At 31.7% G+C, this 13,897-nt stretch overlaps 1 protein-coding gene across 1 annotated transcript in view; it reads left to right on the top strand.

Annotated features, from left to right (window-relative positions):
- The window catches only part of LOC124534790 (actin-binding Rho-activating protein-like), a 40,499-nt gene that overhangs the window by 10,405 nt on the left and 16,197 nt on the right, over window positions 1–13,897 (top strand). Inside the window, exon 2 of the mRNA XM_047110797.1 lies at window positions 7,076–7,212. Within this exon, the coding sequence (XP_046966753.1) occupies window positions 7,076–7,212 (137 nt within the window). The remainder of the gene's footprint in view (window positions 1–7,075; window positions 7,213–13,897) is intronic.

Raw genomic sequence — 13,897 nt, 5'->3', positions numbered from 1 at the left:
AAACCCGCCTGGGTAGGTACGACCTACTCATCAGATATTCTACCGCTAAACAACAGTACGCCGTATTGTTGTGTTCCGGTTTGAAGGGTGAGTGAGCCAGTGTAACTACAGGCACAAGGGACATAACATCTTAGTTCCCAAGATTGGTGGCGCATTGACGATGTAAGGAATAGTTAATATTTCTTACAGCGTCATTGTCTATGGGTGTTGGTGACCACTTACTATCAGGTGACCCATTTGCTCGACCGCCAACCTATTTCATAAAAAAATAATTTTTTACGTAACTATTATATAATATTTCAACGAGATATTTTTCCTTATGTCCAAAGCAACGCTTTTATGTTAATACTTCTCTCAGAAGTACATTTTATTTTTATTTCGAAATAATTACGAGATTCGTGTAATATTATATTAAAATTAAGTAGAAGTCATTATTATGTAACATAAGACATGAACATTCCTCTTATCGTCCTTTCCCTTTATATAATCAATGCAACAATTTATTATAGAAAAACTTCCTGCAATATTTTTATGTTTCTTTTGATACTTTGAATGACAAAGAAAATTGACTAGCGAAGATGATGCATCTTATTTAACAATACTGATTAAATTTAACCGGACATATTTATTGTTATTATATAAAATGATATTTCAAGTAGTGATGAATAATTGCGATCACCAAGTACGTATTTTGAGTCCAAATGTCCGCAGGTGTTGGCAACCCGTCAGGTATAAATCTTTCTATATCTAATTAGAATTTATGATGAAAAGCGTCAATTACTTTGTTATTCTTGATGCATATTTGAATGAAATAAATTTCAAAGAAAATACCATCCTATAATATACCTAAGCTGTAAATAAATCGAAACTTATTAACTAAAAAAAAAATAGAAGTAAAGAAGCTGAAAAGCCACTTTTCTACATATTTTTTTAAATTAAAATAATACAAGCAATGCCCCAATTAAAATGAGATATTACTGATGTTCATAATTCCCCATTTTAAGGTTAAAGTTTGTATTATGAGTAGAGACGGTAATAGTTAAAGGGATAGGATCGATCTTAAGACTTTTTACATCGCTAAACAGCCCTTAAACAATTGCGCTATTAACGCTTGAGCTTTACTTGATACTAATATTTTTTAATTATGCACTGAAGTTCATAAAATTTTTATTATCTTAATTAATTTTATATTATAAAGGTAAACTTTGCATGCAAATAATGAATAAAATAATAACAATCTACTTATTAATAATACGATTATTATTATGAACACTTGCTCTTTAAACATTGACGATTTAAAGTAATAAAATATTGGTAGCATTGTAAAATAAGATAAGTTGAAATTGTCTGTTACGAACGACTTGACACTTAATAGACAGTTTAGCGAGAAACTTCGTCATAATAATTCATTCTCATCATTTTATTTCATAACGCGACGAAAAATGATATCTTCAATAAGTTTGACGACCTCCGTGGTCGAGTAGTCCACCGATTTTCATGGGTACGCCACTCCGAGGTAACGGGTTCAATTCTCGGCCCTGTCGATGTAGAAAACGTTCATTAATTTTGTATGTTGTCTTGGGTCTGGGTTGGTCCGTTGTTACTTGTGATTTTCCATAACACAAGTGCTTAAGCCACTTACTTAAATTGGGATCAGAGTAATGTTTGTGATATTGTCCAATATTTATTTATTTATTATTTTTAATAAGTAAATGACATTTGTGCATATGAATCAGAAGTCCTTAGTCATATGATATTCAGTCCATCATACATATTATTTGATTAAAAACATTGTGTGTGGTTGGCGAACGAGCATATGGGCTACCTGATGGTAAGTGGTCACCATCACCCATAGACAACGACGCTGTAAGAAATATTAACTATTCCTTACATCGTCAATGTGCACCCAACCTTGAGAAATAAGATGTTATGTCCCTTGTGCCTGTAGTTACACTGGCGCACTCACCCTCTAAACCGGAACACAACAATACTGAGTGCTGTTTTTGGGCGGTAGAATAACTGATGAGTGGGTGGTACCTACCCAGACGGCCTTGCACAAAGCCCTACCACCAAGTAAAGTATAAAAAGTATTTTATTATTATTCTGTTTCGCTTTGAAGAAGTAAGCCACCCGTTAAGTCCCTCAAGTCTGTAGTTAAGAGCAGGTACCTACTTTTTCCCAACTTTGTAAGAAATATTTAACATTTGATTACCATCAAGTTGCCTTTCTATATGACAAAAGATATGGTTTTAATTTTATTCGTTTTTCTCTTGTAATTACACATTTGTATTGTGTATTGTACTAGCTTTTGAACAAGTCGCCTCATTAATATAATTAATATTATTTTAAAGTATTATGTAGAAAAAAAAATTAAATTCTTTGCTTGCCTAAAAAACTCTTGAGAAAAAGTTGTATTCTAAATTTTATTTAATTAACTAACTATAGCTGCGACTTCAGATAGCCTTTTATAGTTTAACATATATTTATGTTTAAAGAAGATCAATAATTAGTATAAAACAAAGTCGCTTTCTTTGTCCCTATATCCCTATATATACTTAAATCTTTAAACTACACAACGAATTTGATGCGGTTTTTTTAATAGATAGAGGAAGGTTTTTGTATATGTATAATTCATGAACAATATAGTAAAGAAACACTGATAATTTTAGAAGCTTCTACTGTTATCATTGGATCCGTGCAAAGCTGGGGCGATCGCTAGTATTTAAAAAAAAATCATGCTTCAACCGGGTGAGATAAAAAGTGGTAAAAAAAGTTTTTACTCGCTCGTATACTCTTAAATGACACAAGCTTCTAGTTACCGATTTACAGAAGCTATTCCGACCGGCTAGTATGAAATATGAAACCAAATATTTATCAGTGACAACACAAAAACAAAATATTCTTTACTCAAGTGGTTTAAATGAAGGCAAGTTTAAATGATTACGATATAGGATTAATATAATATACGGCTTAATAAGATTTTACTTAAGAACCGGTAAAACACGACTTAACCATTCCAATCCAATCCAATCCATCAGCCTATTTCCGTCCACTGCTGGACATAGGCCTCTCCAATTGCACGCCACTGAGATCGTTCTTGGGCTACTCGCATCCAGCTCCTGCCGAGACGCGGTCTCCACTCTAGAACACCTTTTCCCCATCGGTTCTGTGACAAATATGGCCAACCAAAATCATCGACATAGCCCACCGGATTAGTAAGCTGAAGTGGCAGTGGGCTGGATTTAACTATTATTTGTCTAAAATTAAATGAATCTTCTATTGTAAACAATTAAATTCAATGATGAAAAAATATGTTCTAAGTATTAAGAATAAAAATAGGATAAGATCGTTACATATATTTTATGATGTTGTATAATAAGCTTTATAAATCCATCTTATATAACACACGATTTAAATTTAATAAATAAAATAAAAATATACACAGAATCTTAAATAGAAAGAATACTTTGCCCCAGAGAGGTTTTATTGCCTTTGTGGGCTTAAAAACTCGGTGGTATAAATTTTCCTTTACTTTTCAAGTTTACGTACGAATTTATTTATTTAGATAGATTTTTAAAGTCATCATTAATAAGTAAAAAAGTAACAGCCCACTAACTTATGTCTCAGAAGTGGGCAATTGGAGCTTACTCCACTATACTCCAATGTGGATTGGTTGATGACAGATTATCATCCAATGCGTGCAGGTTACTTCGCATTGTTTAACGTTATTTTTGGCGGGTTGGTGGTAGAATTTATTTTGGCATTGGAGCAGTGTGGTGGATATGATCCAAATCTTCTTTTCAAAAGGAAAGCCCAGCTGTGGGAAATTAACAGGCTACTTTTAATATTGAATGTTGTATACAGACATAAAATGATTAATTGTAAAATATTCCAATCAAACAATAAAAATACATATATGCTTTTAGAATTAATTTAATTTACTGTATGTATTCAATTGTGCTCAACGGTGTTGAAATTCCTAGTAAAATTAACTTACTAGAAATATTATTGCATAGTTTAAGTTACCATTACACTCGGTTCTGGAACTCCTTCGAGCTATCTATTGATTTTCCTTGGAGTTGCAAAATTTTATCAACTAATCACAACATCGTATATACCATAAAATGTCATACCGAATGATAAAAGATCAAATCTTTTGGCAATCTTTAGTTATGACGTAATATAAGTTTTTTTTTATTGTGACGACCTCCGTGGTCGATTAGTGTGTACACCGGTTTTCATGGATAGGCCACCCCTAGGTCCCGGGTTCAATTCCCGACTTTTTCCGATTTCCCGAAAAGTTTTCCCACAGAAGTGCTTTAGCTACTTATATTGGGATCAGAGTAATGTATGTGATATTGTCCAGTATTCTTTTATTTATTTATATTTTTAAATTAATATAAAACTAAAAATTCGAGCAAATATGCAGGCAAACGCTAGTTTAATATTTTAATAAAATATATTTAAATTTCAGCTGAAACATTAAAGGTCTTAAGAGATTTACACAATTTAGGTGCTGTTAATTTCGGGATTTCGGTGTTCTCTGATTTTAAATAATTTTTCATTAAAATATTCCGTGCCTATAATATTTCATGTATAAAAATAGGTTTATTTAAAATCTTCGCTGGAAATACTAATTAGTTTTGTATCTAATTTAATAGATATTTAATAAATAATAGTCAATCTTATTTTAACTATGTAAAAAATTGAAAATTAATATGTTCATAACGAGCTCCTCAATCACGTTCGAGCGACGAACTTATTAACAATACTTAGTATAATCTCAAATAAAACAATTAAATGAGTCAATTTAAATATTAAAAATTAAAAATGAGTTCTTGTTTGCATTAATAAAATCAAAAATCTATATATTCAGCTCATTACGTCTAAACAGTAAATGTTGGAGCCTTCTTTTAAATGCAACTGTGCCAGAAGACACCGCTCTCCCATATCAACATCTTACAACAGCATATATTATAGGCGTGTGTGTTTGGATGTGTGTGTGTGTTTACGTGTGTGAGTATGTCTTGCATCTACATATGTTATATACGTATATTACACATGTGTATATTATTAACTAATATAAATAAAATCGGATAAATTTCAAAATTTAAATTCGAATATGTGAATGAGATCACGACCTTGCTACATGTAGACTAAATTGTTTACAATTTGCCACTAAATTATCAGTTTCCATTTCCTATAGACAAAACAAATCAATCGCTCTGAATCTATCGTGGCCAGTGTTTAATGAATCTAGAGAGTTGATAATTAATCTTTGTTGCACATCACTGTGAAGCGTTCTTTGTTCATTATTATTCATCTGGTGATCTGCATCTCTGTTTCTATATTTGGTTCTGAATATTTTATACTTGAGTCACTTCATATTAAACGCAATTTGTTATATGACAGCTTATAATTGTTTAAAAAATCTTAGATAACTTTGTCTTAATCAATAGCATCGTTCATTTTAAAGTCTAAATGTGAACGTAAAAATTAGCATAAAATTTTATTTGTAAGAAATTTTAACACGTCTTAAAATGTAGAATGGCGACGTGCCAGAAGAATTCTAGTATAAGAAAGAAGTAAAACGTGTTTGGCATAGAACGCCAGGCAGATGTGGAATAACGAAACTATGGTTTATTGAAATAATTTATAAAATCAAAATCAAAATAAACTTTATTCAAGTGGGCTTTTGCAAGAACTTTTGAATCGTCATTTAACATTTAAGTGAAGCTACCACCGGTCGGAAAGCAGATTCTATCGAGAAAAACCGGCAAGAAACACAATAGTTACTCTTTTTCAACATTTAAAAAATACAATCATATTAGTTAAATACAATATATGTATGTAATGTATCCTGCCTGGAAGTCAAAAGGTATTAATTCCAAGCTTTTTTATCATCTACAAAATCTTGTATCGAATAATATGCCTTTTTACCAATGTATTTTTTATAAACGATTTGAATTTACGAAACGGTAAAGTTAAAAATGTCTAAAAATCATAAATAACCAAAAAATATAACTTTATTTACACATAATATATATTTCCTATTATTGCGACAATATATACACTACGGAGAGAACGGCACGCTGAATGTTCGTGACAGGATAAGATCGTCATTCGGTAGCCGTCAAGGCACACGAGTTGATTTAACCCCCAAGGCACCTCGCCAATATCCCAACAACAACTAATCAAAGTTTCATCTCGAACGGATAAACGCTTCAAAGGATAGAATATGACCAAAAACCTTGCTTATTTAGTCCTACTAATATTATAATTGCGATATTTGTGATGACAGCTGTATGTACATTAGTTACTCTTTCACCAAAAAAACTACTGAATGGAATTGGATGAAATTATACAGACTACTAGATTTTATATAATTTGGTCATAATATAACCCATATCAAGTACCCGTGCGAAGCCAGAGTGGTCCGCTAGTTCACGTGTTTATAATCAGAAATGTTCTAAGTTACATAAGGATATCTCATTATAAATCTAATAACTTATAATTTAAGGAATGTTCTTAATTTAAGTAATCTAATTAAGTCGTATCGTACATGTTTTGCCATATATTCGTAAATTACACGATATATACCGAAATGGGTTGTTAAACTTCGACCTTGAATTAATTGTTTTTATTTTTTATTATTGTAAGATGAATTAATTAAACCTCTAAGTTACACACTTTTTCCTGCAAGCGCATTTAACGTTCTTTTCGTTCATCTTTTGTTTTAGAATTATTTTCAACCACTATAGTCAAAAATAATACATACTTATAATGAATGTTTTTAAATCCAAACCAAATACTAAATATACCAAAGTGCGATATAAAAATCTTATTAATATTATACAGAAATTTTGATTTTATCTAATTTAGTTATCTCAGATAGTTAAGTGATAAAAATATTGTTACGATAACACAAAATACGAAGAAAAGATGCGTTATAAAATATGATTAATACAATAACATTATATTTGTCATTTTTATTGCTATTATTAAACGTTAAACATATAAACGTTGCCAACGCATTTCACACCGTATCTAATAATAATAAATTCCTTGTTTACAGAGTTCGTCGTTAACAGATTTAATATCAGCATTTGACAATAAAGCGCAGGCGCACACTGAACTACAGAAAATAACCGCTTTCAGCGGCCATTTTGACAAAAATGCCAAACCGACGTTTTCAAAGGATGAATATGGAAAGTGAGTGACTTTTTTTTATTTTTTTTATTATATTACAGCTTATATGAGTTTTTATATTATAACTCATGTTTTTACTTTAGTATCAGTTGTCCAATGGCTTTGGTCGTGTGGTACTTGAATATATTAAAAGATTAAATGAAAATATTACATTAATTTAAGATCTCTTTTTATAGCACTTGTGTGTGTATTTCACCCCTTAGGGTAATATCCAGAAACCCTTAAATAGTTATTTTCTAATTTTTAATCAGTAAACCAAAAAGTTTCTAGTCTCTAAATTCAAAAATGACGGACCTCCGTACAAACTTTTTCACCCCCTTAAAGGTAGAATTTCTAAAATTAATTTCTAAATGGGTCTTCCTCAGTAAAATCACTAAAATCAAATTACATGGCATTAACCTTAACAGTTAGATTACAGATTTATTATGTATAAACATTAATTACTTATTGGAAATACTGTATTCAAGATGTTATACGGATCAAAAAAGTTTCGCTTAAATTGAATGAATGAATGAATTAATGAATGATAGAAGTATCATTCAGACGTTAATTAAAGTTCCGTTAATTCCATTAAACATAATGAATACACCAAAATAAACTTTTATAATAATTTTTTGACTATTAAGATACACAATTTCAATGTACTTGATCATTGTTGCAAGCCTGTCTGAGAAGTTACCACCCACACATCAAATGTCTAAACAGCAATGCTTAGTATACTTTTGATCTGATTTGAAGGGTGAGTGAGCCAGTATACAGGCACAACTCACGGGGCACATAATATCTTAGTTCCAAATGTATTCATTAGCGATGTAAGGAATATTTCTCATAACGTCAATTGCTACAGGCGGTGATGACCACTTACCATCAGGTGGTCCATTTGACATGTAACCTCATTCATTGATCATATTTTATTTTTATTATAAACGTAAATCAAGAATAGATATACAGAGTTAACACATGAAGCCGGGACAACTGACTAATCCCTATTAGATGAAGTAATCAGATCATAGCACGCTATTCAAAATCCTATCCATATACAATAATAATATATTAGAAGTTATTTTCTTACATAAAATATGAGATCAATTTACTAAATGATATATGTTATAGTATAAAAGGAAAATGATCAAGTCCGCAGGACGAAAGCCTCTTTATTTAATAGTATTCTCCTATTTTGGATACACTCTTCAATATAAGAGAGATATACACGTCATATCAGCTTAAGAGACTTATTAATGTGTCTCAAAAATTTTTCATTTACAAATTATACAAAAAAGCGATTAAAACTCATTTAAAATTTCATATCTTTATTTATATTTATATATATAAAATAAAGTATAGCTTATTAATCTCCTACTGCCGGTACTAGTCTCTTTTAAGCTTTTTTCCTCCAAAGAGCTCGAGTTGAATCATGAACTTTAATATCCATACGAACCCTTTACTTCTTGGAATTTGAACCTGCAATCATAGGGTAAGATTCTAACCAATGAGCCATTTCATCTGTAATCTAGGATAATATTATGATTATTTATATATTTTTAATTAAATAATTTAACGATGAAGCATTATAAATCCAGCAAATATCCCTTACACGGTAAATACCTCCTTTCCTGTGAGTGAGCCGGTTTGGAGCTTATTTCAAGCTGCTCCAATGCGGATATTGGATATGTGAAGTGGAATAAGCTAAATATACGTGTGGCAGAATTTCAATTGACATAACATGCAGATTGCAGGTTTCCTGACGATGATTTCCTTCACGACATAGCTCTAAAGCATCGCATCCCTAAAACACATATGAAATAGATTTTGTTTCAATTAATAATTCTTTCAAGATTTTTTTTAATACACACAATCAAATGAACAAATAATGAACGAATGAACTATTCGACCGAGGACATTTTTCAAGTTGTTTTCTTTTTTTGTCAAATATAAATACTCCATCGACTATATACAAGTGGTCAACTATACATACATATTTTATTTGATAACATATAATATTATACAGTACCTTCAAGTGACGTACACAGACACAAATACACAAACACACAAAAACAACACAACATTAACATACATATATGCTGACAAATTATATACATAAATACCGATTATGAATCAAACTTTTTTCAAATGAAGATTTCTATAAAAAGGACTTTACAAGTAAAAAGTCGTAATAACATATTAATTCAGCTGATAAATAGTCGTTCTGATTTTCGAATACGATTTCGCGAAGGTTAATTCAAAGCTATGCGAAATGTAAACAGTGAATTACATCAAAGATTTTTTTTATAATCATCTCTTGTCACTATTTCCGCGATAACCGACTCGGTTGCCAGCTGTTCTTGCTATGTTTGATAAACATTCCTTTGAAACCTTGAATTTTATTTCTCTTCTTCCGTTCTCGAACGAAAATAACGAAACAATAACAGAGGAATATCTCAAAGAAGCGCTTCGATTTTTTGTTTCTGATTCATGCCAAGAGTTCTAATTGAGTTTAGTTGCATCAAGAGTTTTTTTTTTACATTAAGTGCTCAAATATTGTCAATGTGACGACCTCTGCGGTCGAGTGGTGTGTACACCGGTTTTCATGGGTACGCCACTCTGAGGTCCCGGGTTCAATTCCCGGCCGAGTCGATGTAGAAGGTTTATTAGTTTTCTATGTCTTCTTGGGTCTGGGTGTTTGTGGTACCTTCGTTACTTCTGATTTTCCATAACACAAGTGCTTTAGCTAGCTACATTGGGATCAGAGTAATGGAGGTAATGTTGTCCAATACTTAAAAAAAAAAATATATGAATTAAAAATAGTTACTGTATAAATTTTAATTTGTGGAATTGTGGCAAAAATGTTATTCGGAATTCCGATCCTTTAAAAAAAAACGATAAGCAATTAGGCGAGGTGTTATACTTTTAAAAGTATTTTAAAAGTATTGAAGCTTTTTGCACCACTTCTCCAAGGGTCTAGCGTTTCGACGGCAAATGGGACAAAAAGTAATTTGACATAAGACACGAATATTTAGATCGTTTTTTTTTGCTTCAGCTTTCATGGATTTTTTTTTTATTATTTATATTTTTACCTTATCGAACAAATGGGTCACGTATTGTTGGTATCACCTTCACATGAAATTCAAAGTGAAAGTATTTAAGCATTATCCTTGCTTATCAATTATTATTTATACATTTATTGGAGGCGATCTGGAAAATTTTCTTCAAATTATATTTTTAAAATAGTTATTTCAAAAAAGAAACAGAACAGTTACATTAAAGTATGTAACTACATATATGCAAATGTACCACTGCTTAGCTAAGGTTCCTTCTCTTTTCGAAAAGAAGATTTGGAGTTTGTTCCACCACGCTGCTCCAATGCGGTTTGATGGATAAACATGTGGTAAATTGACATCTCGCAGAAACATTTTCATTCACGATTCTTTCGATTACGTAAACATTAGGGACGTGAAAAATCGATAGTCATTAATCAGTTTAGATTCATGTTTTCTAACCACTGGGCCATAGTTTTATATTTTAATTGACTTTGATCTACTTTCTGAAGTCACAGACTATATTTACGCAACAATTCAGAAACTTTATGCTTATACGTGTAGGTTTTATACAGTTAATGAGATTTATAATATCATAAAAGTCTTGATTGCTCTTTTGTATACAAAGGTAATTGAAGTGTTTTCGTACTCAAATTGTTACAAAGGAAAATTTTGATCGCAATCTTAAAACAATAAAAAATATCATCAAGAATCACGTCTCGATGTAATATTTCATTTAATCAAGAATTAAGCCTTGTTACTAAATTTAAATTGTTTTTTCAAATGAATGTGATAAAAGCAAAAGTTACTATGCTGTTCAGTTATATTTTTATTTGGACAAATTCTTGCCCAATCTGTGATGTTATGTCCCTTGTGCCTGTAGTTACACTGGCTCACTCACCCTTCAAACCGAAACACAACAATACTGAGTACTGTTATTTGGCGGAAGAATAACTGATGAGTGGGTGGTACCTATATGGTGGTCTTTTACGTTCAAACCGCTTAACCAAATTTGATGAAATTTGGTATAAGGCAAACTTGAACTCGAAGAAAGGACTAAGGCTACTTTTTTGTTCTAAGCATGACAACCAACACCCTAAAACGCGGGCGAAGACACGGGCGACTACTAGTATTGTTTATTCATTTATTCATTTATTCATTTATATCTTACTACAATGATTGTACACTTTTGGATCCCTGATTTCTAAACTAGATTAAACTGTATTTTAGAAATCAGTGCTAACTCATCGGACATTTAACATAAGTAAAATATAAAAAAAAAAAAAAAAAAAAAAAACAAACAAAAAAAAAAAACAAACAAAAAAACAAAAGAAACAAACAAAGAATAAGGTCAAACATAACATGCTCATAGGGTTAAAGTAAAGTAATACAATATAAAATTATTTTGTGTCTCTCTGTGTGTGTATGTGTGTGTGCGTGTGTGTGTGCATGTATGTGTAGGTGTGTGTGTGTGTGTGTGTGTGTTTGTGTATGTATGTGTGATTGTGTGTGTATTTGTGATTGTCTCATTTAAATAAGCTTTCGAGGTTGACATATTCCAGGTTATTTAGCCACGCTAGTATGGCTCTTTTAAGTTTAAATTTATTAAATGTTATAACTTGGTTATTTGCAATATCGCGGATAAACTTATTATAGAGGTATGGAGCATAGTAATGGAAGTGCTTCTGTGCAAATTTACTAGATGTACTTGGTAGCGGAATTTGAAATAGTCGTTTTTGGGACGTTTTATGTGATATTGGAATTTTAAAGTGGAACCTACATAAGCATCTTAACACAAACAATTTCCTTACACTCAATACTTTGGCTTCCTTGTAAAGTTCAGTTGTTGGATGCCTTAGAGGAAGTGATAATATAACTTTGAGGATGGTTCGTTGTGATCGTTCTAATTCTAGCAGGGCTGACTTGTACGCGCCTCCCCACGCACAGATGCAGTAACTTATGACACTTTGACATACGGCTTTATAAGTAGACATAAGAATTTTAGAACTAGCTACTGTCCTCAGTGATTTAAATGCGTAAATTAGTTTTCTTGTACGCTTAGCAACGCTTTTAATTTGACTGTCCCATTTCAGTCGACAATCTATCACGACCCCTAGGTACTTTGTTGTTTCGACCCTAGTCAAGATTTCACAGGAACATGTTTCTGAGTTATCATTACAATTCTGTAAATGGATGGTCAATCTATAATTATTATCAGGCCGAGTGGCGTTGGTTTTACTGAAACATAAGTAGTTCGTTTTCTTAATATTTAGCGTGAGAAGACTGTTATCGAGCCACTTGGTCACCCTTTTTAATTCTGATTCGGTTGAACGTTTAATTTGTTCCCAACTCTTACCATGAAATAGAATTACTGTGTCATCGGCGAACATAAATATACTTGCATCAGAGAGAGACATTTCACACAGACCATTGACATACACTAAGAATAGTGAAGGTCCCAAAGTGCTGCCTTGGGGTATTCCATAACCACATGGGTAGGGATCACTATAGTAGTCTGCGACACGAACGATTTGGACTCTATTTACAAGATAGCTAGTGAACCATTCAAGGGCTTTACCACGAATTCCTATGTTTTCTAAGCGTCTAAGTAATAATGGAATCGAAACAGTATCAAATGCCTTTTGGAGGTCCAAGAAAACTCCCAAACAGTAGTTACCTGTATCTAGGCTTGATACTATTGTCGAAGTTAATTTTAAAACAGCATCTTCCGCCGAAATTCACGATCGAAATCCGAATTGATTAGGTGAAATGAGGTTATTTTTATTTAGGTACGCAATTAGTCTTTTATTAACTATTTTTTCAATAATCTTAGATATGACACAAAGAAGAGCAATAGGCCTGTAGTTATTGGGTAGTCTTTTATCTCCGCTTTTTAGTATTGGACAAATAATTGACGTTTTGAATATCGTGGGGAAGATCCCGGTTTCGAAGCTTAAATTAACTAAATGAGTAATGGGTTCAATTAGGTAACTTTTGTATTTTTTAATTATTCCTGTAGGTATTGAGTCTGACCCAACAGAGTTGCTAGATTTAAGATTTAGTATTGCTTCCTCTACCTCAAATGGATTTGTTAAAAATAATGACATTGATGTGTGGGTTCCCCAGACACCAGTGGTTGCTTTGCGGGCTAGATTAATTTCTGTGTCACCAATTTTATTTAGCTTAACTTGTGCAAGGTCATACCCTACTGACGCAAAAAATGAATTTACTGCATTCAAGGAAGCTCTTGGGCTCTCTTTTAGGTTCAATAAGTCAATAGGTGAGGAATTCCCAGGGTCTAAATTGCAAACATCTTTAATTATTTCCCAAGTCTTTTTTAGATTGTTAGAGTTTTTTTCTAATTTATTTACGTAATATTCTTTTTTTACATATTTTAATATTTTATGACACATATTTCGATATCTAGTGTAGTATTCTTTTAACTGTTGGTCTTCCATATTTTTCTTTAATTTTAAATGAAGTTTATTACGTTTGTTGATCGATCTTATGATACCTACTGTAATCCACGGTTTTAGCGGTTGTTTACTTTTAGACAGTTTCTTAATGACGGTGTTCTGCTCAATAATATTTGTCAGTTCACAAATCAATAATTTTGCTGCTTCGTTTGGATCTTTTATTTTATAATAATTATC

This window comes from Vanessa cardui, chromosome 13 (genome assembly GCF_905220365.1).
Source record: "Vanessa cardui chromosome 13, ilVanCard2.1, whole genome shotgun sequence".
Classification (NCBI taxonomy): domain Eukaryota; kingdom Metazoa; phylum Arthropoda; class Insecta; order Lepidoptera; family Nymphalidae; genus Vanessa; species Vanessa cardui.
Note: the sequence above shows the minus strand (reverse complement) of the source record. Positions and strands in the feature narration are given on the sequence as shown.